Source organism: Chiloscyllium plagiosum, chromosome 9 (genome assembly GCF_004010195.1).
Source record: "Chiloscyllium plagiosum isolate BGI_BamShark_2017 chromosome 9, ASM401019v2, whole genome shotgun sequence".
NCBI lineage: Eukaryota > Metazoa > Chordata > Chondrichthyes > Orectolobiformes > Hemiscylliidae > Chiloscyllium > Chiloscyllium plagiosum.
Window position 1 is genome coordinate 4,194,272 of NC_057718.1, and position 25,053 is coordinate 4,219,324.

Sequence of the window (25,053 nt, forward strand, 5' to 3'; positions counted from 1 at the left end):
GTGAGTGAGGATGAGTGTGTAAGGGTGAGTAATCATGACTGAGGAGCGATGGTGAGTGTGGAGTGAGAGTGAGTATGAGTGAGTGAGGGCGGGTGATGAGCAAGTGATGGTGAATGAGGGTCAGTAAGGATCAATGAGAGTGAATGAGGGAGAGTAAGTGATTCTGGGAAATGGGTGACTGAGCTTGAGTGAGGCACAAGTGATGTATGAGTCAGGGTGACTGAGGATTCAGTGAGGAATGTCAGAGTAATGAGTGAGGGCCACTGAGAGTGTGATGGTGAGTGAGGGTAAGAGATTAGAATACTCATAGATTGATTTCAATGAGAAAAAACATTAATTGTAGGATTTTAAACCAGTTTTGGAGGAGAACTGACTGGGGTCTGAAGTCAATACGATTTCTCTCCTCGATGGAAGAATGGGGCAGTTCAGAGAAAACTTTGTTATCCCCATGTAAAAGCTTAGTTAGTGACACTTCCACAGGAGGGTCTGCTTCAGAATCTGCAGTTTATTAAAAGACTGAGAAAGTCTAATCTCACGGGGTTGGATTTTCCAGTGAGGGGCAATCTCTCTCCAATTACCATTCCAACACTTCCTTTTTCCAAAATAGAAGGGAACACCACAAAACTGAGAGGAGATTTCAATCAGGACTCCTTCAGAAATGCAGAACCGTATTTCTCTTGTGGAGCAGAGTATGTCACAGGAAGTCTAACAGCAGTCCCCAATGTTACAGCTGTCCGCTGCCACCTTCTGCAATTCAAAAGGAAACCTTCAATGTAATTTGAGGTTGAAATGTAAAGAATCACAGGCAGCCACTTTAGCAGATGCTGTTAAAATGTAAGGACGTCAGCTAAGTGTGAGGGTTCAGTGCTGGGAGGGTAGGGAGCCAGACTGGTAAAGGGATGGAGTAAATTGAATGCCGGGTTGAGAGTGCCAGCTCAGTAGGATACCAATTAGGACGGGGTTAGAGTGCCAAGTGGGAAAGGGTTCAGATGTGAAGTGGGGGAAGAGGGGAGCAAGTCAGGGAGTGGGGAGGGGACTTTTATTTAATTCATTCATGGGATGAGAGCACTGGGCTGGCTCAGCGAGCATTAAAACCCCGCCAAATGAGGACAGATGGTAGATGGGAGTCAATCACATTGATGTGTGTCTAGAGTCACATGTATGCCAGAGCAGGTAAAGACGGCAGTTTCTTTCCCAAAAGGACATTAAAGAATCAAAATTGGCTTTGCTCTGGGTTTTAGATCTTTTGTAAAGTCTTGTAACTTTAGATAAAAATTGGATTGATTTATTTAAATTTTTCTTTTGTATTGCGAAATAAATTCCTGTTTTTGTTGTTGAAAAGAAAATTAATAGGCTTGTGTGTCTTGATTCAGTGAATCACAAACAATTCTGCTAAAAGACACACAACCTATTGGACCAGATTTCATTTTGAGTTCTGTCTTATCCAGAGTTCTCACCTGCTGGGATCATAATGGCATGGTGATGTGAGAATTCCCTGAACTTCTTCATCTTTCTCTGTTACAAGTAATTTCATGGATCTGCTTTCATGCTTGCAGAGCTATTTTGCATCATCTTCAATGGCTCTCTGTCATTTTTATAACATGATGGTTGCAACTGCCACAGAACGCCAATTGGACGGGAACAAGGGGCTGATACAAGTTCAGCCTAAATACATACAGAGTCCTTCCCTCTGAATCAGAGACCCTAGGATCAAGTCCCACTCCAGGACCAATGGCCAAGGAAGATAAATTCATAATGAGGCCAAATGAGTTTAGATTTTAGATTCCCTACAGTGTGGAAACAGGTCCTTCGGCCCAACAAGTCCACACCGACCCTCCGAAGAGCAACCCACCGAGACCCATTCGCCTATATTTACCCCTTCACCTAACACTACGGCAATTTAGCATGGCCAATTCACCTAACCTGCACATTTTCGGATACATTTTTGTCACTTGCTCCCTCTCTCTCACTCCCTCTCTCTCACTCCCTCGCTGTCACTCGCTCCCTCTCTCTGCGGGAGTTGATGATCATTAAGCTGTAAATCCCTCTGATACCCCTATGGCAGGCAGGAAGAGTGGGAAATGTTAACTCGCTTTCTCTAAAAACAGATGCTGCCAGACCTGTAGAGTTTCTCCAGCACCATACGCTTTCATTCCACATCTCTTCTTAGACTCAAGCTGGTATAAAATGAACTCAATATCACTGGATTCCAATGTTTCTCTCCCCAGATCACTTCCTTTCCAGTTCATTTCCTCTAAAACCAAGTGCCATGACATTTTCCTCAAATGCCTGCACCTTCTCAGCTCTGTCCGGTAAAGCTACCTTTGGTTTATTCACCAACTCAATCAACCTGGGTTTGGAAAGTTCCTTGAAGACTATCAATAAAAACACTGTCGGCCGTAGAAAGCTTTTGCCAGTTCCAGAGCCAAGACTTCAATGCAGAAGCAAACCTTATGCCTCCCTTCACTTACTTTGTTCACTAATAACACATCCAAATCCTCAATGCTTCTCTTTCAAATCAATCCTAGCCAAGCCTCCTAACCTTATTCCTCTTCCTTGGTAGAGCTCTCGAAATCATGGCCCACTATTCAGGAGGCATCACAAATGGTCATGATTTTAAGAAGCACGCAAATCCCACTTTTAATTTTTTTTGGTACCAGGTTCACAGAGAGCACTAACCAGGTGCCAGAACATCACAAGAATCATTACTCATTGCAGATGAATGGACTGCACCTACTCATGAACACTTACAAACCTTCACCATATCCCTCTACTGTTTAATATTCTAACTCTGTTATAAACTCCTCTTGCATACATCTACAGGCAGATAAAGACAGAAAAAACATGGGAGGGAAAGACTGGGAAAGCGGTTGACTGGTCCCATTCCCCAGAGTTCTCTGAAATAGTCCTTATGGCTGGGGGGGACATGCTGTTCCCTGATGCTCCCTGTCTAATGCCTTTCACTGGTGTGAAACAGATTCAGGGAGTCTGGCTCACACTCTGGATCCACTCACTGTGGGATCAGTGTGATGGATCTCCACTTGAGAGTCACTGTAAAGACTCAATGATTTCTCTTCAATTCAATCACCTGAAACACATCACAGGTGGAGGCAACAACAACCTGCATTGAAATAGCTCCACTGTTACAACAGAGAACTCCCAAATTCCACAATTTAAAGAAAATAATATCAATTTATTCTTTAACTCTAAAGATCCATATTAAACAACAATTATTCACAATGCTAAGGCCCCCCCCCTTTCTCTTAAGTGCTTATTATTTGCCCCCACCTCTAAAACAATACACTGTTCCAATAAGACATGCATTAAAATTACATCAACTTTATTTCAGAACACCACACTGGCTGTTGTCTTCAGTGTCTATCTTCTTCTGACTGAAGGTCTCCCTGGGCCATCTTCTTCCTTTTTCTCCGAATATGTTTCATATAAAAAGGCATCTTCAATAGAGAGGTTTTCCTAATTTCTTGGATCTGTGTTGATGACAGTTTCTCTGTCCAATTTTCAAAATGCCTGTCTTTTTATATTCCCAATAGTGGATTGAATCATTGGTTTGATGTTGGCAAACCAAGAAATTCAAGCGCAATTGGTTTTTAGTATCCTGGGGCATAATTTAAACCGATTAGTTAAATTTGAATTTTTTTTTAGATTACTTACAGTGTGGAAACAGGCCCTTCGGCCCAACAAGTCCACACCAAACCGCCGAAGCGCAACCTACCCAGACCCACTCCCCTACATTTACCCCTTCACCTAACACTACGGGCAATTTAGCATGGCCAATTCACCTAACCTGCACATTTTTGGATGTGTGAGGAAACCGGAGCACCCGGAGAAAACCCACGCAGACCCGGGGAGAATTTGGCAAATTTGGCAAGCATCTTAAACCCCAAAACTTCTTTAACAATCTTAAGAGCCATTTTCTCACTTTTAATTTAACCAACTTCAAGTAACTTAAATTAAATGAATTGTCTCACCTAAGTTTTATTTAAAGATCTAGGACACTAATCAGCAAGTGTTTAAATCTGCTGGGATCTTTCATAACACAAATCTGATCAAATCTGTCCAAATCTCAGACTGGATCTGACTAAACCTGTTCAAATCTCAGAGCTGTGCCCAGAAACTGTTACCACACGGCATTGAGCCTGTCTGTTAATTAAACAAACACTCAGAAAAGCTCAACTTGTCACGTAATCTGTTAAAATATGAGTGACAGAGAAATCCCAAATTCTGCTATTTAATGAAAATAATATCGTTTTATTCTTTAACTCAAAAAGTGAGCATTAAACAATAATTATTCACAGCTCTAAGCTCCCTTTCTCTTAACTGCTTATTATCTGCTTCCAATTCTATAACAATATGCTGTTCCAATAAAACACTTATTAAAATTACATCAACTTAATTTCAATACCACACAGCAGCTGTTGTCTTCGGAGTCTGTCACCTTCTGGCTGAATGTGGCCCTGGGCCATCTTCTTTCTTTTTACTGCAAATATGTTTCATCTAAAAAGGAACTTTCAATAGAAAGGTTTTCAAAATTTCTTGGATCTGTGTTGATGGTAGGTGCTCTGTCTGATTTTCAAAATACCTGCCTTTTTTATATCGCCAATCTCACATCATTCATTGGTTCGAGGTTGTCAAAACAATAAATTCAAACTCAGATGTGTTTTAGTATCCTGGTGCATAATTTTAACTGATTCTTTAAATTCAAATTGTTGTCAAAACAGCAACCAACTCAGGTATCCATTTCACAGCCAAATGTTACATAGTTTCAATTTTCCAGTACATTTTAGGACTATCTTCTAGTGCTTGTAAGACTCTCAGGGCAGAACAGCATTCGTTCTCTCTTAAAGGTACAGTACACACCTTCAACCTCATAACACCACTAAAAACAAAATTGCTATCAAAGTATTTCACAAAAATATATCTTGGGCAAAATCCAACAGAGGCAACAAGTGAAATGTCAGGAGAATGACACACATATTGGTCAAAATGCTGGGTTTCGAAAGATTTGGAAGTTGGAGAGCAATCCGATTAAGGGAACAGGTTTAAAAGAAGAGCCTCAGGCACCTGAAGACGGTTGGGAGTTAGGAAGTGGATGAGAATCAAGCATTGGAGCAGCAAAGAACTGTGGGGTTTTAGATCTGGACAAGGTTTTAGAGATTGGGAGGGACAAAGCTCTGCTGAAATTGGAAGCTGAGAATGGAAGATCGATTCAGTGATTTAGGAGCCAGTGAGACAGTGTCTGACTCCAGCAATGGATCAGCAGGATTCAAGCTCAATGCTGTGAGCTGGGAGCTGGACTGAATGGATTTGAAAAGATCATTTTGAGAGCATTAAGATTGGATATTAGATGGAGAATCAGCAGCAGTAGCAGGGAATACAAATAGATCTGGGGGAGTTTTTTGAGGAGGGTTTTGATGACAGTGAGTTTGAAGAGACCTCTAGTTCTGTGAGCTGCATTGTAAAGGATGAAGAAAGCTCATGGAGAAGAAATAAACAGGGACTGAGTCATTAGGAAATAAGAAGGCAGTGTGGGGAGAAGATTGGGAGGATTCTGCAGTGACTGGGGATCGGGACGAAGAAGCAACAAGTTTATAAATGAGGAGGAAGTGGCAACGTTTTCCAGATCGGGCAGCTTGATAATAAATTGAGAAATTACCCAAATGAACATGGACTCACGTTTTTATTAGATATTTGAGATATTTACCAGACTTTAGGCTAATTTTAATTTATTCATACTTTTTCTCTTAAATGTGCAAATATCCCAGTCCTTCTCCAGTCTCCGAGCCTGGAACGTTTCACCGAGGGTCACACTGCCCAGTTATAGTGCACCATGAGGAACACCGCAGTTACACACACTGATGTTCACTGGGACCGGGAACAACCAGGGAAAAACACGGAGAGGGTTTTAACACATGACACGAGAAACATCACACAATGGAGCCCAGGATTCACTGAGCGATTCCAGTCTTCTAGAGACCCCTCCAATAGCAGCTTCATTCTGACCATCACAAACGTGCAGCCCAGTGACACTGGGGTCGATTACTGTAACGTGTGGGGAGATATCAGTGGGAATGGAACCCAGCTGACTGTAACAAGTAAGTATATAAAAATTTGTTTTAAGCAAAATGGCATCAAAACAGTGAACTCAGTAACAGTATTCCCACTATAGAGGAGACAGGATTGAAGACTTGGGGTTGTGATGTTCTCAACATATCTCTGACCCATATTCCATGGAGCTATGAATCCTCCCTGGGCATGACATTGAGGAATTCATCTTCTTTCACAATTTCTCCTTCGATCAGAATCAACCAGCTTCTCAAACTCAATGGAAATACTTTTTTAAAATTTTAATTAACTTGTAGGATATGGGTCTCACTGGCTGGTTCAGCATTTATTGCCTGTTCCTAGTTGCCCATGAAAATGTGGTGCTGAGCTGCCATCTTGAACTGCTGCAGTCCCTGTGCTGTGGGGAGACCCACAATGACCTTCGGGAGGTAATTGCAGGATTTTGACCCAGTGACACTGAAGGAACTGCAATATATTTCCACATCAGGATTGTGTGTAGCATGGAGGAGACCTTGGAGCTGGTGGTGTTCCGATGTATCTGTTGCCCTTGTCTTACGAGATAGAAGTGGTCATGGGTTCGGAAGGTCCTGTGTTAGCATATTTGTGAATTTTTGCAGTACATCTTGTAAATGGTACTCAATACTGCTGCTGAGCATTGGTGATGGAGGGACTGGATGCTTGTGGAAGTGGAGTTAAAAAAGCAGCTGCTTTGCCTTGGATGGTCAGTTACTAATCTATCATTTATGAAATTTCTGAGTAATCTGCAAATTTAGAAATTATCGCTCGTATTTCCAAATCCATGATAAATAGAATCATAGAATTCTCTCCACGGCATTAACATCCTTCCTTAAACAAATTGCCCAGAACTGAACAAAGCACTCTAAATGTGGCCTGACCAATGATTTGTAGAGTAGTGGTATCACTTCCTTGCTTTTATACGCTGTGCGTCTCTCTATAAACCCAGAGATCCTGTCAGCCTTCTGAACAACTGCTTGAACTTGCTTGGCCACCTTCAGAGGACCATGCATTGAATGCCAAGGTCCCCTTGCTCCTGTATTCCCCTCAACATTGTACCATTGAGCCTGTATTATCTCTCTGTGCTTCCCAGACAGGCATACATTACCTCCCATTTCTCTCCACTTAGCTTCATCTTGCCGGGTGTCTGCCCATTGGACCAATTTATCAATGTCCCTATGAATTTGCTCAGCACCATCCTTACAATTCACTATTTTCTCTACCTCAGTATCTGGGACACCACAGAGTCACAGCTGTCCACACACACACACACACACACCTTGCATCATAGCAGCGAGACTCCATTGCAAATTCTTCTCAGCATTGTCCTGGTCTTTCAATAGTAATTTAAGAAGAAGAGCACGGATAAACTAAAATATTTTTAAATAGCGCCTTTCAGAACCTCAAGAAGTCCAACAGAACTTACAATCAATGACATGCATTAGTTTCACGGAAAAACACACAGGAAGATCCCACAAACATTGTCTAATAAAGCAGAGTCAACAAGGGCTTTGTGGAAAGGGAAATCATGTCTTCCTAATTTATCAGAGATTTTTGAGCAAGTCATGATGAGGATGGATAGAAGGTAACCAGTAGATGTGTTGTATTTGGACTTCCAGAAAGCATTGGACAAAGTATCTCCCAAAAGGTTAAGTCATCAGAGAACAGCCGATGGTGGTGGACATTGGCGAGGATAGAGAATTGGAACATGAGCAGAAAACAGTGAGTGGGGAGAAGGGCTTTTTTGTCAAATTGATGACCCATGACCAGTGGGGGTTTCACAGACATCAGTGCAGGGAACACAACTGTTTACAATATATATGAATGACTGGGCAGATGGAAGTGCATGTACTTTAGCAAAATTTCCAAATGACAGAAAAAATATGTGGAAAGGCAGTTTGACAGAGGGATATAAACAGTTTATAAAGAGATATTGTTTGGTTAAATAAGTGGGGAAAAGTTGACAAATGGAGTAACATGCAGGGAAATGGGAAGCTGTTCATTTTGGAAGGGACAACAAAAGAACAGATTTTTACTTATAGAGAAATTGCAGAAAGCTGCAACACAAAGGGAATGGAGGGGTCAAGTGTGTGAAATACAGAAAGCTTATACACAGGGGCAGCAGGTAATCAGGAAAGCTAATGCAATGTTGGCCCTCAATTCAACGGGGTTGGAGTATGAGAGTCAGGAAGTCTTACTGCAATTTTTAGATGCTGTGGAGACCACATGAACAGTAGTATCAACAGTTTTGGTTCATTTATTCCTGAAAAGATATCATTTCATTAGAGACAGTTCAGTGCAATTACACTAAGATGATCATTTGTTTGGAGGGATTGTCGTTTGAGCAAAGGCTAAACAGGTTGGGCTTCCCCTCACTGGAGTTTAGAAGAATGAGAGGTGATCTCATTGAAACATACAGGATTCATGAGGTTCCTGATAGGGTCAATGCTGAGAGGATGTTTCCCCTCAAGGGAGAGTCTAGGACCAGAGGGCATCATCTCAGAATAAAGCGACATAGAACATGTTGCACTGACCTATGAACTATTCTCAGCTCACCCCCCTACACTATCCCAAAATCATCCATGTGCTTATCTAGGGATTGTTTAGATCTCCCTAATGTGGCTGAGTTGACTGCCTTAGCAGGTAGGGCATTCCACACCCTTACCGTTCTCTGCGTAAAGAACCTGCCTCTGATGTCTGTCTTAAATCTATCACCCCTCAATTTGTAGTTATGCCCCCTCATACAAGCTGATGTCATCATCCTAGGAAAAAGACTTTCACTGTCTACCCTATCTAATCCTCTGATCATCTTGTATGCCTCTGTCAAATCCCCTCTTAGCCTTATTCTTTCCAATGAGAACAGACCCAAGTTTCTCAGTCTATCCTTATAAGACCTTCCACGCAGACCAGGCAACGTCCTGGTAAATCTCCTCTGCACCTTTTCCAATGCTTCCACATCCTTCCCGAAATATGGGACCAGAAATGTACACAATATTCTAAGTGTGGCCGCACCAGCGTTTTGTATAGTTGCAGCATGATATTGCAGTTCCGGAACTCAATCCCTCTACCAATGAAACCTAACACATCGTATGCCTTCTTAGCAGCACTATCCACCTGGGTGGCAACTTTCAGAGACCTATGTACATGGAAACCAAGATCCCTCTGCACATCCATACTACCAAGAATCTTTCCATTGACCCAGTACTCTGCCTTCCTGTCATTCTTCCCAAAGTGCGTCACCTCACATTTAGCTGCATTGAACTACATGTGCCACCCCTCAGCCCAATTCTGCAGTTTATCCAAGTCCCCCTGCAACCTGTAGCATTCTTCCAAACTGTCCACTACTCCACCGACTTTAGTGTTATCTGCAAATATACTAATCCATCCACCTATGCCTGTGTCTAAGTCATTTATAAAAATAACAAACAGCAGTAGTCCCAAAACAGATCCTTATGGCACACCACTACTAACAAGACTCCAGGCTGAATATTTTCCATCAACACCACTCGCTGTTTTCTGTCAGAAAGCCAGTTTCTAATCCAAACTGCTAAATCACCCTCAATTCCATGCCGCTGCATTTTCTCCATCAGCCTACCATGTGGAACCTTATCAAAGGCTTTACTGAAGTCCATGTATACCACGTCAACTGCCGTATTCTCATCTACATGCTTAGTCACCTTCTCAAAAAACTCAATGAGGTTTGTGAGACATGACCTGCCCTTGACAAAACCATGTTGACTCTCTGAAATCAAATTGTTGCTTGCTCGATGATTATAAATCTTATCTCTTATCGTCCTTTACAAAACATTTCCTACAACAGAAGTAAGGCTCACTGGTCTATAATTACCTGGGTCATCTCTACTGCCCTTCTTGAACAAGGGCACATTTGCAATCCTACAGTCCTCAGGTACTAAACCTGTAGACAATGACGACTCAAATATCAAAGCCAAAGGCACTGCTATCTCTCCCCTAGCTTCCCAGAGAATCCTCGGATACATCCCATCCGGCCAGGGGACTTGTCTACTTTCACTCCTTCTAGAATTGATAACACCTGTTTGTAACTAACCTCAATCCTTTCTAGTCTAATATCTCATACCTCATTCTTCTCCTCCACAATATACTCCTTTTCCTGAGTGAAATCCAATGAGAAATGTTCATTAAGCACCTCTATAATCTCCACAGGGTCTACACTGAACATCCCACTTCTGTCTTTGAATGGCCCTATTCCTACACTAATCATCCTTTTATCCCTCACATACCTATAGAAAGCTTTAGTGTTCTCCTTTACTCTATTTGCTAAAGACTGCTTGTGTCCTCCCTTTGCTCTTAACTCTCTCTTTAAATCCTTCCTAGCTGATCTGTAACTCTCCATCGCCTTATCTGAACCATCTTGCCTCATCAACACATAAGCCTCCTTCTTCTTCTTCTTAACAAGAGATGCAATTTCTGTAGTAAATCAAGGCTCTCTTACCTTATCACGTCCTCTCTGCCTGACAGGGGCATACCTATCAAGGACACACAATATCTGTTCCTTAAATCAGCTCCACATTTCCATTGTCTGCATCCCCTGCATTTTGCTACCCCATTCTATGCATCCTAATTCTTGCCTAATCGCATTATAATTGCCCTTGCCCCATCGATAACTCTTGACCTGTGGCATGTACCTATCCCTTTCCATCGCTAAACTAAACGTAACCGGATTATGGTCACTCTCTCCAAAGTGCTCACCTACAACTAAATCAAACACCCGGCCTGGTTCATTACCAAGCACCAGATCCAGTGTGGCCTCTCCTCTTGTTGGCCCTTCAGCATACTGTGTCAGGAAACCCTCCTGTACGCATTGGACAAAAACTGATCTATCCGACATACCAGTGTTCTACCATTTCCAGTCAATGTTGGGGATGTTAAAGTCCTCCATAATGACCACCCTGTTCCTTTCACTCCCAACCAGAATAATTTTGCTAATCCTCTCTTCCACCTTCCTGGAACGCTGCGGGGGCCTATAAAAACTCCAAGCAATGTGACCTCTCCTCTCCTGTTTCTAACCTCAGCCCATAATACCTCAGTAGACAAGTCCTCATCAAAACTTCTTTCAGCCACCATTATACTGTCCTTGACTAACAAAGTCACGCATCCCCCTCTTTTACCACCTTGCCTATTCTTAATGAAGGCACCAACCTAAGACTGAGACAAGGAGGAATTTCTTCTCTCAGAGGGTTCTGAATCTCTAGATCATCTTGTCACAGGGGGCTGTGGGGGCAGAGACCTTGCATAAAGTTCAGGCTGAGAGAGTTAGATTCTTGTTCAGTCGGGGAAATACGGAGACAACATAGGAGATTCCTGAAGAAGGGCTTATGCCCGAAATGTCGATTCCCCTGCTCCTTGGATGCTGCTGACCTGCTGCGCTTTTCCAGCAACACTTTTTTCAGCACTGATCTCCAGCGTCTGCAGTCCTCACTTTCTCCTAGACAACATAGGACAGTAGATGTGAGGAATGTCTCATCAGCTGTGATTCTAATGATGGTGGAAGAGACTTAAGAGTCTGAATGGCCTACATCTATTCCTATTTCTAACAAACAGTATTGAAAGAAATACTCCCGTCATCTGCTTCAGAGATGTATATTTCCTGAACACTAGGTGAACTCCTGTGTTGATCCTTGAATGATACCCTGGGATATTTCACATCCTCCTGTAAGGTCAGACTTGGTTTAACACCTCAGGTCAGTGCTGCCTGTTCGAAACACACTGCCTTAGTGCTGCTCTGGATGGCCCCAATGTCTGCTCAAACCTCTGGAGGGGGAGGCAATCCCATCGCCTTCTGCCTCAGAGACAGAGAGCTCCCAATACACCACAGCTGACAGACTGCACCCTGTTGAGTTGTACTGTATCCAGCCCCATACCTTAAATGTGTAGTGCATTAAACACCAGGTGATTGTCAATATTTTTGATATATTCCTAAAATTTGAAAGATGAAGTAATATATTTCTCTCTGCTAATCTCCATCTGTTTCCCACACACAGACCCATTGGCTGATCCAGTCCTCATTCAGGATCCAGTGGTCAGCAAGGTACCAGAGGGTGAAACTGCCGAGTTCCAGTGTGCCATGTACAATGCCAGTGTGACTGACACTGATGTCCACTGGCACTACCAGCGACCTGGCAGCAACAGGAAGTGGGTGATAAGCTACTTTGTGAATGGCACCCTCACCAAGGCCCAGGGTTTCCACAATCGTGTTCATCTTTCCAGGAATGTCAGCAGGAACAGTTACATTCTGAGCCTTGTAAATGTGACTCGGAATGATACTGCTGTGTACAGCTGCAGTGTGTGGGGCTACATCTATGGAGCAGGGAGCCAGCTCAATGTAACTGGTAAGTCAATGGGAGGGAACATAGGCAGCTGCACAGAACCAACTGAGAACTGTTTTACCTTCACACTGTAGAGCAGACAAGTGGAAATTTATTATTTTATCCAACATGTTTCATATTGGGGCATGGAATGGGCAGTGGGAAGGTTAGTTCCAGAGGCAAAATACAAAGGTTGAATTGTGGAAATATGAGAATGGATTGATGCTTTTTCTATCAAGCCATGGATATGGGTGTTACTGGGCTGGACCAGCATTTACTGCTCCTCACTCATTGCCCTTCAGAACATAGCAGTGAGCTGCCTCTCTGAATATCTACAGCTTTGATTCCATCGAGAATGTTGCTCAGCTATTTCAGAGGGCAGATTGGAGTTGGCCACATTTCTGGATTCAGATACAGGCCAGACCAAAGGTTACACATTGCTGCCCCTCAAGGTTATCAGTGAACCGGATGGCTGTTTTCATTCACTCGCTGGGCCTGTCCCTAGTTGCCCCTTAAGAAGGTCATGGTGAGTGCCCCTCTTGAACCACTGCAGTCCATCTGCTATTGGTGAAGCCTCAATACCTACAGGGAGGGAAGTCCAGGATTTTGACCGAGCCACAATGAAAGAAAGGTGGTAATATATCCAAGTTGGGATTGCGAGTGGCTTGGAGGGATGCCAGCAGGATTTGGTGTACCCATATATATGCTGCCCTTGTCCATCTAAACGGAAGTGGTGGCTTTGGAAGATGCTGTCTAGGAATCTTTGGTGAGTTTCTGCAGTGCATCTTGTAGATAGTACACACTGCTGCTACTGAGTGGTGGTGGTGGAATGAGTGGACATTTCTCTGGTGGATGCGACTATGAAGAAGCAAGCTGCTTTGTTGAGAATAGTGAAAACTTCTTGTATAATATTTGAGCCCTAAGTATCCAAATTGCTTGACAGATTTCCATCACAAATGTGGCTTTTGCCTTGTAAATGGTGGACAGACTTTGGGGAGTCAGAAGGTGAGTTACTTGCTGCAGGGATTCAAGTTTCTGACCTGATGTTGCAGATATTGTATTGATGTCTCATGATTCTTCTTCAGCCCCATTAAGAGAAGTAACTTCAGACTCAAAACGTAACTCTGATTCTCTCTCCATAGATGCTGTCAGACCTGCTGTGCTTCTCCAGAACTTTCAGTTTTATTTCCGATTTCCAGCATCAACAGTATTTTGTTTCTCTCTGATGAATGACAGCCCATTCTAAAGGCTGGGAAAGTTAAAATGTTCAATTCCTTAACTCCAGGACAATGTACAATCAATCCTCCAGACGGGGACGAACACAACAGCTGACATGGTTTGATGATTTGGGTGCATCTATTAACATCTGGCTGGGAGCAGCCATGTTGGATGGACAGCCCAGAAGGCAGTTGTGAGGACAGCACCAGGCATTGAGCTGAGTGGGCAGTGAACACAAACTCTGTTTCTCCATCCTCAGGCACTGCTAGAGCTGATGAGTTTCTCCAACATTCCCTGCTTATGTCTCTCATTCTTTGAGGTTTTTGATGATACAGGAGGAGATAGTCACACCTTTTGGGAAGATACTGCCAATGAGTTTCTCTTTTTCCTGCGGAATGTTCACTGACTTTCAAAAGGCTTCTCATGGCTCTTCAAATCAGTACGGAGAGATTCCAATTGCGGGTTAATCTGCAAAGGACATCATGAGACCGAGGGGAGGCATTTTCTAAGATTCTGGCAGCACAGTGGTTCAGTGGTTAGCACTACTGCCTCACAGCACCTGGGTTCAACTTCAGCCTCAGGTGACTTTATGTGTGGAGTTTCCACGTTGTCCTTGTGTCTGCACGAATTTCCTCCAGTTGCTGCAGTTTCCTCCCACTGTCCAAAGATGTGTAGGTTAGCTGGATTGACCATGCTATAATGATGGATTTTGGCGATAAAGGTGGGTGAATCTGACTGGGATATCATTTAGAAGGTCAGTGCAGGCTTAATGACCCACTGCCCTCTACCTGCACGGTAGGGATTCAATGAATCTATGATCCAAATTGCGTGTATTTCTCCCAAAAGATGCAAATCCCCCAATCCTTTACCAGTCCCCAACCCTGTAACATTGTCACCAAGGGTCACACTGCCCGGTTACAGTGCACCATGAGGAACACTGCAGTGACACACACCAATGTTTACTGGTACCAGGGCAGACCGGGAATAACACAGAGTGGGTTTTAACACACACCACGAGGAACATCACACAATGGAGCCCAGGATTCACTGAGCGATTCCAGTCTTCTAGAGACCCTCCAATAACAGCTTCATTCTGACCATCACACATCTGTAGTCCAGAGACACTGGGGTCTATCACTGTGAAGTGTGGGGAGATATCAGTGGGATGGGAACCCAGGTGACTATAACAGGTACGCCCTGTTGACACGATACTAACCAATCTCTGATGGACAGGCTGTTATGGGGGTTCATTTTAGTCCTCATCTTACAGTTTTAACTGTTGGCTCAAGATGGTTTTTTTTAAATGACAAACTTCACATTGTTTACAACAAATCAAATCAGCAATTGTAAACTTCACTTGGTACTCATTAGGAAGACATTTCCTATTGGCTAATTGTTGGTGGAACATTTTAACTTATAATTTTGCAATTGAAAGTCTCTGGAGCCCAGTGAACCCTTCCTCATTTGATGGGGGTATTTGTGGTGATGAGTCCTTTTCTCTGTCGAGGGGACACTCCTCAGTAAGGTGCAGGGAATTGTGTGTCTCTCCATACGTGTGTGACAGAGGGCTTTGGGCTGAAGCCCCCTGAGGGAGGGAGTTAGCTGCTTCAGGGATTCTGGCTGGTTCTCATCCTGTTCAGCAAGGCCCTCTCTCAGTATGGGAGCTCCAAAGCAGCCTTTGGACAGATGGCCTTTGACACAAGGGAAGAATGGGTCAGTGATATCCACTGTCTCCTTATTCTGAAGGACATCTTGTTAGTGGAACTTGCTCAGAAATGTTGCGCCGTATGGAGCACTCTGATGGAGAGGGAACACCAAGTGGATCATTGTGGAGAGGGAGCACAGATCACTTCATCTAGCTTATGGGTTTTCATCAGTCACCAGAGGTGTCAGGGAGGGGGAGAGAAGTTTGTGAGGACAGGAAGCTGGGGGAGATCTGTTAACAAAAAGGTTCTAGTAACAAAACACATTATTACCTTCAGTGCACTGTCAGTGAGATGTGAGAGATGATGCAGAGGGTCAGACAGGTGCCCAGTAGCCTGTTGCTGTGGAGGCTCACATCCTCCATCAGTGCTGTGCTTCCACTCACTCTCATTTTAATTCTCAATCCCACTCTGACCTTGACCTCAAACACTGTTTCAATGAATTTCAAAATCAGCTCCAGGGAAGCCATTACATCATTTGACCTGGGATTTTACAACGCTGCAAACTCAAACTTGATCAGGACTAAGTACATTTGTCCTCTAACCTCAGATGGAATCATTGATAGCCTTATTTCTGGAAATCCTGATGAAATCCTTGGCTGTGAACAGCAGATGTTTGTCATAGTGACTTTGGCACAACCATTCCATTAATTTAAATCAACACATGTTCCGCTCCTGGTCAAATGCTGTTTCTGTTTGGTGTTCCTTTCCATAACTTGGCTTGCTCAACTATATGTTATGATCACTCTTGCAGACAGCATTGTCTGATGTCTTGACATTTCTTGCTGTAGAGAATACCTTGATTTCTTTTACAAGAAAGGAAGATTTTTGCTTGATCCACCACTACTGTTTTGGGAGTGAACCTGCTGGGCGGCACGGTGGCACAGTGGTTAGCACTGCTGCCTCACAGCGCCAGAGACCCGGGTTCAATTCCCGCCTCAGGCGACTGACTGTGTGGAGTTTGCACGTTCTCCCCGTGTCTGCGTGGGTTTCCTCCGGGTGCTCCGGTTTCCTCCCACAGTCCAAAGATGTGCAGGGTCAGGTGAATTGGCCATACTAAATTGCCCATAGTGTTAGGTAAGGGGTAAATGTAGGGGTATGGGTGGGTTTCGCTTTGGCGGGTCGGTGTGGATTTGTTGGGCCGAAGGGCCTGTTTCCACACTGTAATCTAATCTAATCTAAAATCTAATCTGCCATTGTTTGTACCTCATCTGGAACACAGGCTATACCACTGTCATATCTGATCAGTGTAATCCTGAAACTCTGTGTGCACAGTAGCATCTTTGACATGCTTTACAAACCCAATAACTCATGATCAATCTTGACCTGAAATTTCACTCCCACAATGTAATCTGAGAAATGTTCACATCCCTATGGACCTGCCAATGTTCCTGCCTCAATGATTGTGGAACAGTGTTCAGTGCTCAACAAAGCTATTGACACAAGATAATCCGGTTTTTATGTTGTCAGTTAGCACTTGGAGAAGGAATAACTTTTAATCCTGTGAACGATGCATCCACAGATACCAAAATGAAAAAGTGCAGATTGGAATGCACTAAAACATCAGGACAGAGTGGCTTTACATGAATACTTCAAAAGCTGCAGTCTGCTCCTTACTTCAGTACTAAAGAGTCTAACAGTCAGACAGCAATGATACAGTCCCTTCACTCCAACTTGTCCATGCTGACCAGGTATCCAAAACTGAACTACCGTCAGATGCCTGTGTTTCACCTATGTTCCATTAAACCTTTCCTATACAAGTAGCTGTCCAAATGCCTTTTCAAAGTAACTGTACTCACCTCTACAACTTCCTCTGGCTCTCATTGCGTATACGCAGCTCCCTCTGCAACAAAACATTGCTCCTCAGTTCCCAACCTATGCAGCCTCTCCTTATAACTCAAACCCTCCAGTCTGGCAACATCCTTGTAAATGGTTTCTGCACAACATCCTTCCCATAGCAGAGTCACAAGAATCATATTCGAACATTGTTGTACTAGAAAAGCACAGCAAGTCAGGCAGCATCCTAGGAGCAGGAGAATCAACGTTTCTGGCATAATCCCTTCATCGGGGTGATTTCATCATTCCTGGTGAAGAGCTTATGCGAGAAAGGTCGATTTTCCTGCTCCTCAGATGCTGCCTGATCAGCTGTGCTTTTCCAGCATCACACTCTCAACTCTGAACTCCAGCACCTGCAGTCCTCACTTTTTCATCCGACAAGAATCAAATGCAGTATTCTAATAGTATTCCATACCTCACTAAAGTCTTGTAGAGCAGCAACATGTCATTGCAAGCTCTTTTACAGTTTCAGTAAGACAAGCTAAGTTATCGATTAATTTTCTCACTGATTCACCATGCCTCAAAAGCATTCTATCTTACGGACATCAGTGCTGGAAATTCACCGATAGACCTCGTCTTCCTTTGATACACCATGAATCCTAGTTCTTGGAAAATGCAAGTTTAGAATCTCATCACCTGTCACGGTAACTGGCATTTCCTCATTTCAAGCACAGTGAACAGTGGTGTGCCACGAAGATCGGTGCTGGGCCCACTGCTTTTCGTCATTTGTGTATATGATTTGGATGTGAAGAGACGAGGTATGGTTCGTAAGTTTGAAGATGACACCAAAATTGGAGATGTAGTGGATAGCAAGGAAGGTTACCTCAGAGTACAACAGGACCTCGATCAGATGGGCCAATGGGCCCAGGAGTGGCAGATGCAGTTTAATTTAGGGAAATGTGAGGTGCTGCATGTGAGGTCCTGCTGCAAATCAGGGCAGGACTTCTCCACGTCATGGGAATGTCCTGGGAGTGTAGCTGAACAAAGAGACCTTGGAATACAGTTTCATAGTCCCTTAAAAGTGGAATCACATGTAGATAGGACAGTCAAGAAGGTGTTTGGTACGCTTGCTTTCATTGGTCAGTGCATTGCGTTTTGGAGTTGGGAGGTCACGTTGCAGCTGTACAGGACATTGGTTGGGCCACTTTTGGAATACTGCATGCAGGGGCAACATTTTCATGCAGAGCATAGTGCGTGTATGGAATTGAGCTGCGAGAGGAAGTGGTGGAGGCTGGTACAATTACAATATTTAAAAGGCAGCTGGATTGGTGTACGAAGAGGAAGTGTTTAGAAGGATATGGGCCAAATGCTGGTAAATGGGACTAGATTTATCTAGACTACCTGGTCAGCATTAATGAGTTGGACTAAAGGGTCTGTTTCCATGCTATACAGTTCCAAAAGGCTATAACCCAGTGAGTAGGGCCTGCATTCTGTTGTGCTTTGACATGTTCCTCAGCCTTTGGTTATGGTACCCCTTCAATTGCCACACATGAGGATGTCCTCATAACTCTGCTGTTCTCTTGAAAGAGATCCACACAAAATCTCAGTCCTCCATTTGTCTTTACAACAGTTATTAATGGTGAGAACCATTGTGTCTGCATTTTGACCGGTGTATGACCCTACTATCAATCATGGTGTCCAACTGAGGGATTACTTTTCCCTTCAGAGGGTGAGGAATTTTCCAGGTCGTGCATAAGCCGATAGGTTTCGTGTCTTCTGACCAAATAATGTGATACCCCTGCCTTAGTTTACCTAAATCTTTAATTACCTTTTGAAATGCTAGCTGACATTCTCCTATCTTCATTCTGATGTATCCGACCTACTCTCTCTCAGATACCTGGGCACATATTTACATTTCTGCTCAGCAATGAGGCAGGCTGCTTGTCCAGGAGACATAATGCTTCAGTGCAATGTCATTCACTGTGAGTAATCTTCACTGTGAGCAGTACTCACTCCTGAGGATCTCTGCCTCCTGGTCCTTGGAGATGTTTCTGACTCTCACTGACTTCAACTGAGGCAAGCTGTCAGCCCGCATTGAAACAGCTGTGTCACGTTCCCATCCTGTTTCAAAGCCTTGCACCTTCAAGTTAATGACTTCCATTGCTCTAGACATTCTCCTCTTGCAGGAACTAGTCTTGGTTTTCGAGTGAAGGTGATTTTTCCACACAGTATTTTCTCAAGCAGCCAAACTGACCACACACTGAGAGCACTCCATCGCACTCTGCTGGACTGTCATTGCACTGTCATTGTGTTTGGCTCGATACAACGTCTATTCGATTTCACCAATGATGTTGATGACTGCCCTTCTGAAGTGTGGGCGTTTGGGGGGGTGTCAACACCAGCTTGGAGCCTGGCCGTCTGATCATATCAGAAAATTCTCAACAATTCCTCACGGAACCGACTGATTGTGGAGCCTGATGTCTGTCTGTGCATCAGAGCAAATTATCTATTCCAACAGGATGTTCTTGAGATCAAACACCTCTTTCTAAGAGCTTCTTCATCTTTCCTCAGGGTTCAGGCATGTATTTTGTGGACTGTGGACCAAATATGGGTGGAGATATTGCTTTAAGCCAAAGAAACAGTGTGAGAAGTTGTTTGCAGTTTTAATAAACGTTACTGCAACACATGAAACATTGCCTGAAGCAGCGGGCAGAGAATGAGCATCTCATCAGCATGTCATAAAGCAAGCAATGTTTGTGATTCTGATGGGGGCGAGAACTTGGCTGCTCAGAGTTTTTCTTTTTTCATCAAATTACAAAGACTCTGGGAATAATGGGGCTCAAGTTTGAGCTCCCTTCCCCAGTGAGGTACAACACCATCATGGGCCTTCTACGGGGAAGTATAAATGGTGCTGTCTTGTGTATGTGTGTGTAAAGAGTGATCACACAACCACCAATAATTGGTGGCCACCACTTCCCACCCCTGGCCAAGTAGATGCTCCATTTAACAGCTTAAACATGTCATTTCCTTTCACAGAGATAACTCACCTCGGGAAGACAAAACTTGTTTGGTTTATTCTGGGAGCTCTGTTTGGAATTACAGGAGTAATTTTATTCATTGGATATACATGTCTGATAAAAAAGCAGTCTTCCACATGTGAGTCAATCGTTCACTTTGTCTTGATTATTGTAGGTGGTCATGTTTGAGCCATTCATGAAATGTTGGCTGTTTCCTTCCCAAATGGGCATTATGTACCAGATGGGCATTTACAACAATCAAAGACAGTTTCATGGTCACCGTCACTGGGACCAGGATTCAATTCCAGAACTTGTTTTAACAATAAGTTGAACTGAAATTTCACCAAGTGCTCTGTTGGGTTTGAAAGTAATTGTACATTAGATTTATATGATCCAGGTAAAGTCGCCATAATCCCACTGGACTATCGTACTGTTCACTCATTAAACAGAAACAACTCAGGGAACTCTGACCTTAGGGTCACCTTGCCTCAGACGACAGTTTAAGAAGGACAGTCCAACATCGTGTCCTCAGCTGCTGATGTCAATGTGCTTCAAAAACCAGCCGTCCAGCCAGCTGAGCTAACCAATGTCCAGAAATGAGCACGTGTTGGAGAGGATTAGATAATGTTAACAGTAGCAGTCAGGTGACAGATTCTGGAGAATGAAGAAGTATTCTATCCCAGACAGAAATGTCCTATCTCCCAGTCCATTCAGTGCTACTGTGTAAATATAGAAAACTTTATAGAAACCTCCCAGAGTCCAATGACAGTCACTCTGAGAATAAGGAAACCAGGCCACAAATTACTTGAAGAGACATCCAACTCAGATCCTCAACTGGAACTAAATCTGAAAACTCCCAGAGCATTAGCCTGAGCCTCTGGATTCCTGTAGAACAGTAACATTACCACTCTGTCCCCATCTGCCCGACTAGAACAGGAACGACCAGAACTAAATGTTCAGCAAGCCGGGAATGGAGTGATTCTTGGCAGCAGATCAATGTGGTGAAAATGACTGGAACTGATGTTTGATCATTGCTTTCACAGCACAATCCGGACCAGCTGATGATCCGAACACAACTGCAGATTATGAAAATGTGAGAACACTGCAGGTGAGTTCAGGTGGTTTTTGAGGATGTTGGATTCTGTCATGGGAAGGCTCGATCTGATGGGACTTGTCTGACCGTGTGTTTGAGCCTTTTGTCACTGAGCGTCGGATTTCAGTGTTAGAGTGGGAGGTATGACACAGATCACTTCCCAACTTAAAAACCCGAGCCTCTCACCTGTGCCCAAACCCACAGGATGCGATGAGGCAATCCACACCCACCAAAACCTCCAAGGTGCCTGACCCGATTGTGAGTAACTATAGACCAGAAGATAAAAGAATCTGCTCCACCATTCGGTCATGGCTGATACCTTTCTCCATTCTCCTCCTGCCTTTTCCCCATAACTCTTGAACCCATTAGTCATTAGTAATCTCTTAGATGTCTCTCAGTTTATCTTAAATACACTCAATGACTCAGCCTCTTCATCGCTCTGTGGTAATGAGTTCCCTAGATTCACCATGCTCTAGATGAAAAAATTCCTCCTCATCTCAGTTCAAAAGAGTCGTCCCTTCACCCTGAGGCTGTGTCCTTGGCTCCTAGTTTCTCCTATTAGGGGAAACATTTTCTCCACATCCATTCTATCCAGGCCCCTCAATATTCTGTAATTTCAATCAGATCCCCCCCATCCCTCTCAAGTCCAGCGAGTACAGACCCAGAGTCCTCATCCCCTCCTAAGAAGACAAGCCCGTCATTCCCTGGGACACTCTTGTAAACCTCTTCTGTACACCATTCAACACCAGCTCATTTCTCGGAGATTGCTCACAATATCCCAAATGCAGTCTGACTAGAGCATTTTACAGTCTCAGCATTACACCTCTACTGCTGTTCATTTCCAGCCCGATTGAAATAAATATTAACATTGTATTTGGCTTCCTAACTGCCAACTGAACCTGCATGTTAACCTGAAGATGACTCCAAAATCCTTTTGTGCTTCAGATTTCCGAACACTTTCACCATTTAGAAAATAGTCTCCGCTCCCAAGAGGGCAGGATGGAGGGTTTATAGAAACAATATGGAACAGGAACAGGAGAAGGCCATTTGGCCCCTCGAGCCTGCTCTACCATTCAATAGCATCATGGCTGATCACTGCATCTTTGGTGAAGGGGCAGGTGTTATTTGAGGACACTCATATTTCCGAGGAAAGGTGCCCCCTCTGGGAGAGAAAAGGAGCAATGGAGACTTCCATTTCACCAAGGGCCTTCTGCCCCTCTACATCATCCTTTTTATCCCCAACGATGGCTGAAATGGATATCCAGGACTCCGTAAGCCGAGGGCCACAGTGGGCACTGTGTACACCTTTCCAATCTAATCTTTCACATCCTCAGCTCATGAAAGGTGACCTTATACCTTCATGGTTTGAGCCTGTGGCTCAGACCATGGAATCTGCTCTGAGACAATTCCTCACCCCCTGAGCTGATTGAGATATGATGCACATCCCAGAACTTTATTTTTATAGCTGCCTGATTCGTTCCACCAGAGTCCATGTGATTGGGTCAGATTATCATCAATTTTGGGAATATCCTTCACTTTCGGTTTGATTAGATTAGATTAGATTAGATTAGATTACAGCGTGGAAACAGGTCCTTCGGCCCAACAAGTCCACACCGCCGAAGCGCAACCCACCCCTACATTTACCCCTTACCTAACATTACGGGCAATTTAGCATGGCCAATTCACCTAACCTGCACATCTTTGGACTGTGGGAGGAAACCGGAGCACCCGGAGGAAACCCACACAGACACAGGGAGCACGTGCAAACTCCACACAGTCAGTCGCCTGAGGCGGGAATTGAACCCGGGTCTCTGGCACTGTGAGGCAGCAGTGCTAACAACTGTGCCACCGTGCCACCCATGTACAGTTATAAATCTGCTTGGCTCTGACTTTATTGCTGTTCCTGGTTTAAGTACAGTGTGTAGCTAACTGAAGAAACAACTAAAGATGGTGCATCATCCCAGGGAACTCAGGAACCAACAGTAACAATGTGTTAAACACTACTTTACATTTCATTCCAGAACACAGGATATTCTCCAGAAGATTCCAATGCTACATACACGGTGAGAATTTAAAATTTCAAAATATGGGAAAATTACAAACATCCTTACATTGTGCATCTGTTACTAGGTCCCAGTCTGTAATATTTCTCTGTTTTCTGATAGACCTTACAGCCAGTGGATCAGTCTGTTTACAGCGACCTTAAAGGTATGTTGCTGGAACACTAACAAGGGCTCAGGAGAAGCTTGTGGATCGGTTACATTCTGCATCAAAGAGGGAAAGTGTGGGAAAGTTTCATTGAAATGAACAGCAAAACTGCATAAAGCAGCAGAGAGCAGTCAGTCCCATGTTGTGGCAGGACTTCATTTGAGTCGTGTGTCACTGTATGGAAATGCACCTTTCAGATGTCATTTACACACACAGACACAGACACATGCACACACCCACAGTGACCAGTCCCTGCAATCGAGAGTGACCATGCTAACCGGTCCCAATGACTGGGAGTGACCATACTGACCAGTCCCTGAGACTGTGAGTGAACACACTGACCAGACCATGGGACCAGGAGTGACCGCACTGACCAGTCCCTGTGTTTGGGAGTGACTGCACTGATCAGTCCCTGTGACCAGGAGTAACTGCACTGACCAGTCCCTGTGACCAGGAGTGACCACACTGATCAGTCCAGTGACCATATGGACCTGTATTAAAGCTCACTGCTGCTAATGATGCTGAACTCTTGGAGTAGCTCACTCAATCCTGAGACCTCAGACATTCACTGAAAATGTCTTTTATTGTCAAATTTCACAACATCGATGTTTGATTTTACTGAAACAGGCAAGAAATAAACCGCTGACAGATAAACTGCTGAACAAATCCTTCCTGAGGGATGAAGACACCACATGGATATTTTGATCAAGAAAGATCATTGGACCAAACAAGTCTGTTCTCCATCTTCTTTCCCAATCCCCTCTCCTGTTCCAGAAACTGCTCTGATTCACTGCTGCCCACAGCTTCTCTGCTCACATCAGCAACACTTATTGGTTACACATTCCACAACTGGATCCATCTTTGAGTAGTTTTCATTAATTCTTTCCTGGAATGTAGGCCAGCATTTGTTCCCAATCCCTAACTGCCCTTGAGCTGATTGATACTTGGGGCCATTTCAGGGGGCAGCTGAGAGTCAGATATATTACTGTGGCTCTGGAGTCACATGTAGGCCAGATTAAGGATGGCACATTTCCATCCCAAAAGGGCGTTAGGGATTTTATAATCCTCAGTGATGGTTTCATGGTCACCATCACTGAGACCAGCTTTCTACTTAACTTTACGAACTGAATTTGATTTCCATCAGCTGCCAGAGCAGATTTTAACCATGTTTCCACATAATGTTATGGATTATTCATCCAGTGACAATTCTGCCTGACCACAATCTCAGAATGAACATTACCTAGTGGGGTTCAAGCTGACTTTAATCATTACCTCCTTCACCGTCTTCTGTTCCTCATAGTTTTTCATCAACTTCCTTTGAAACCCGCCTTCACCATCGTAAGAAGTTTAATTTGATCAAACTGAATTCTTCTGCCTTGCTTCCACACAGCACCTCCTCTCATTCCCTGGCTGCTCCCTCATTCACTGACCCTACCCCACTTACTGACCCCTCCCTAACTCATCCATCCTCTCTCACTCACAGCCCCTTCCCGCTCACTGCCTCCTCCCTCACTCACAGCCCCTTCCCACTCACTGCCCCCTACCTCACTCACAGCCCCTTCCCGCTCGCTGCCCCCTCCCTCACTCACAACCCC

The 25,053-nt window shown here is 44.0% G+C and overlaps 1 protein-coding gene across 1 annotated transcript in view; it reads left to right on the plus strand.

Moving 5' to 3' along the window:
• The window catches only part of LOC122553155, a 32,678-nt gene extending 7,636 nt beyond the window's left edge, over positions 1-25,042 (plus strand). The window contains exons 4-9 of the mRNA XM_043696743.1: positions 12,120-12,467; positions 20,177-20,296; positions 21,201-21,265; positions 23,272-23,313; positions 23,416-23,458; positions 24,086-25,042. Coding sequence (XP_043552678.1) covers positions 12,120-12,467; positions 20,177-20,296; positions 21,201-21,265; positions 23,272-23,313; positions 23,416-23,458; positions 24,086-24,096 — 629 coding nt within the window. The 3' untranslated portion in view covers positions 24,097-25,042. The remainder of the gene's footprint in view (positions 1-12,119; positions 12,468-20,176; positions 20,297-21,200; positions 21,266-23,271; positions 23,314-23,415; positions 23,459-24,085) is intronic.
• The last annotated feature ends 11 nt before the right edge of the window (positions 25,043-25,053 follow it).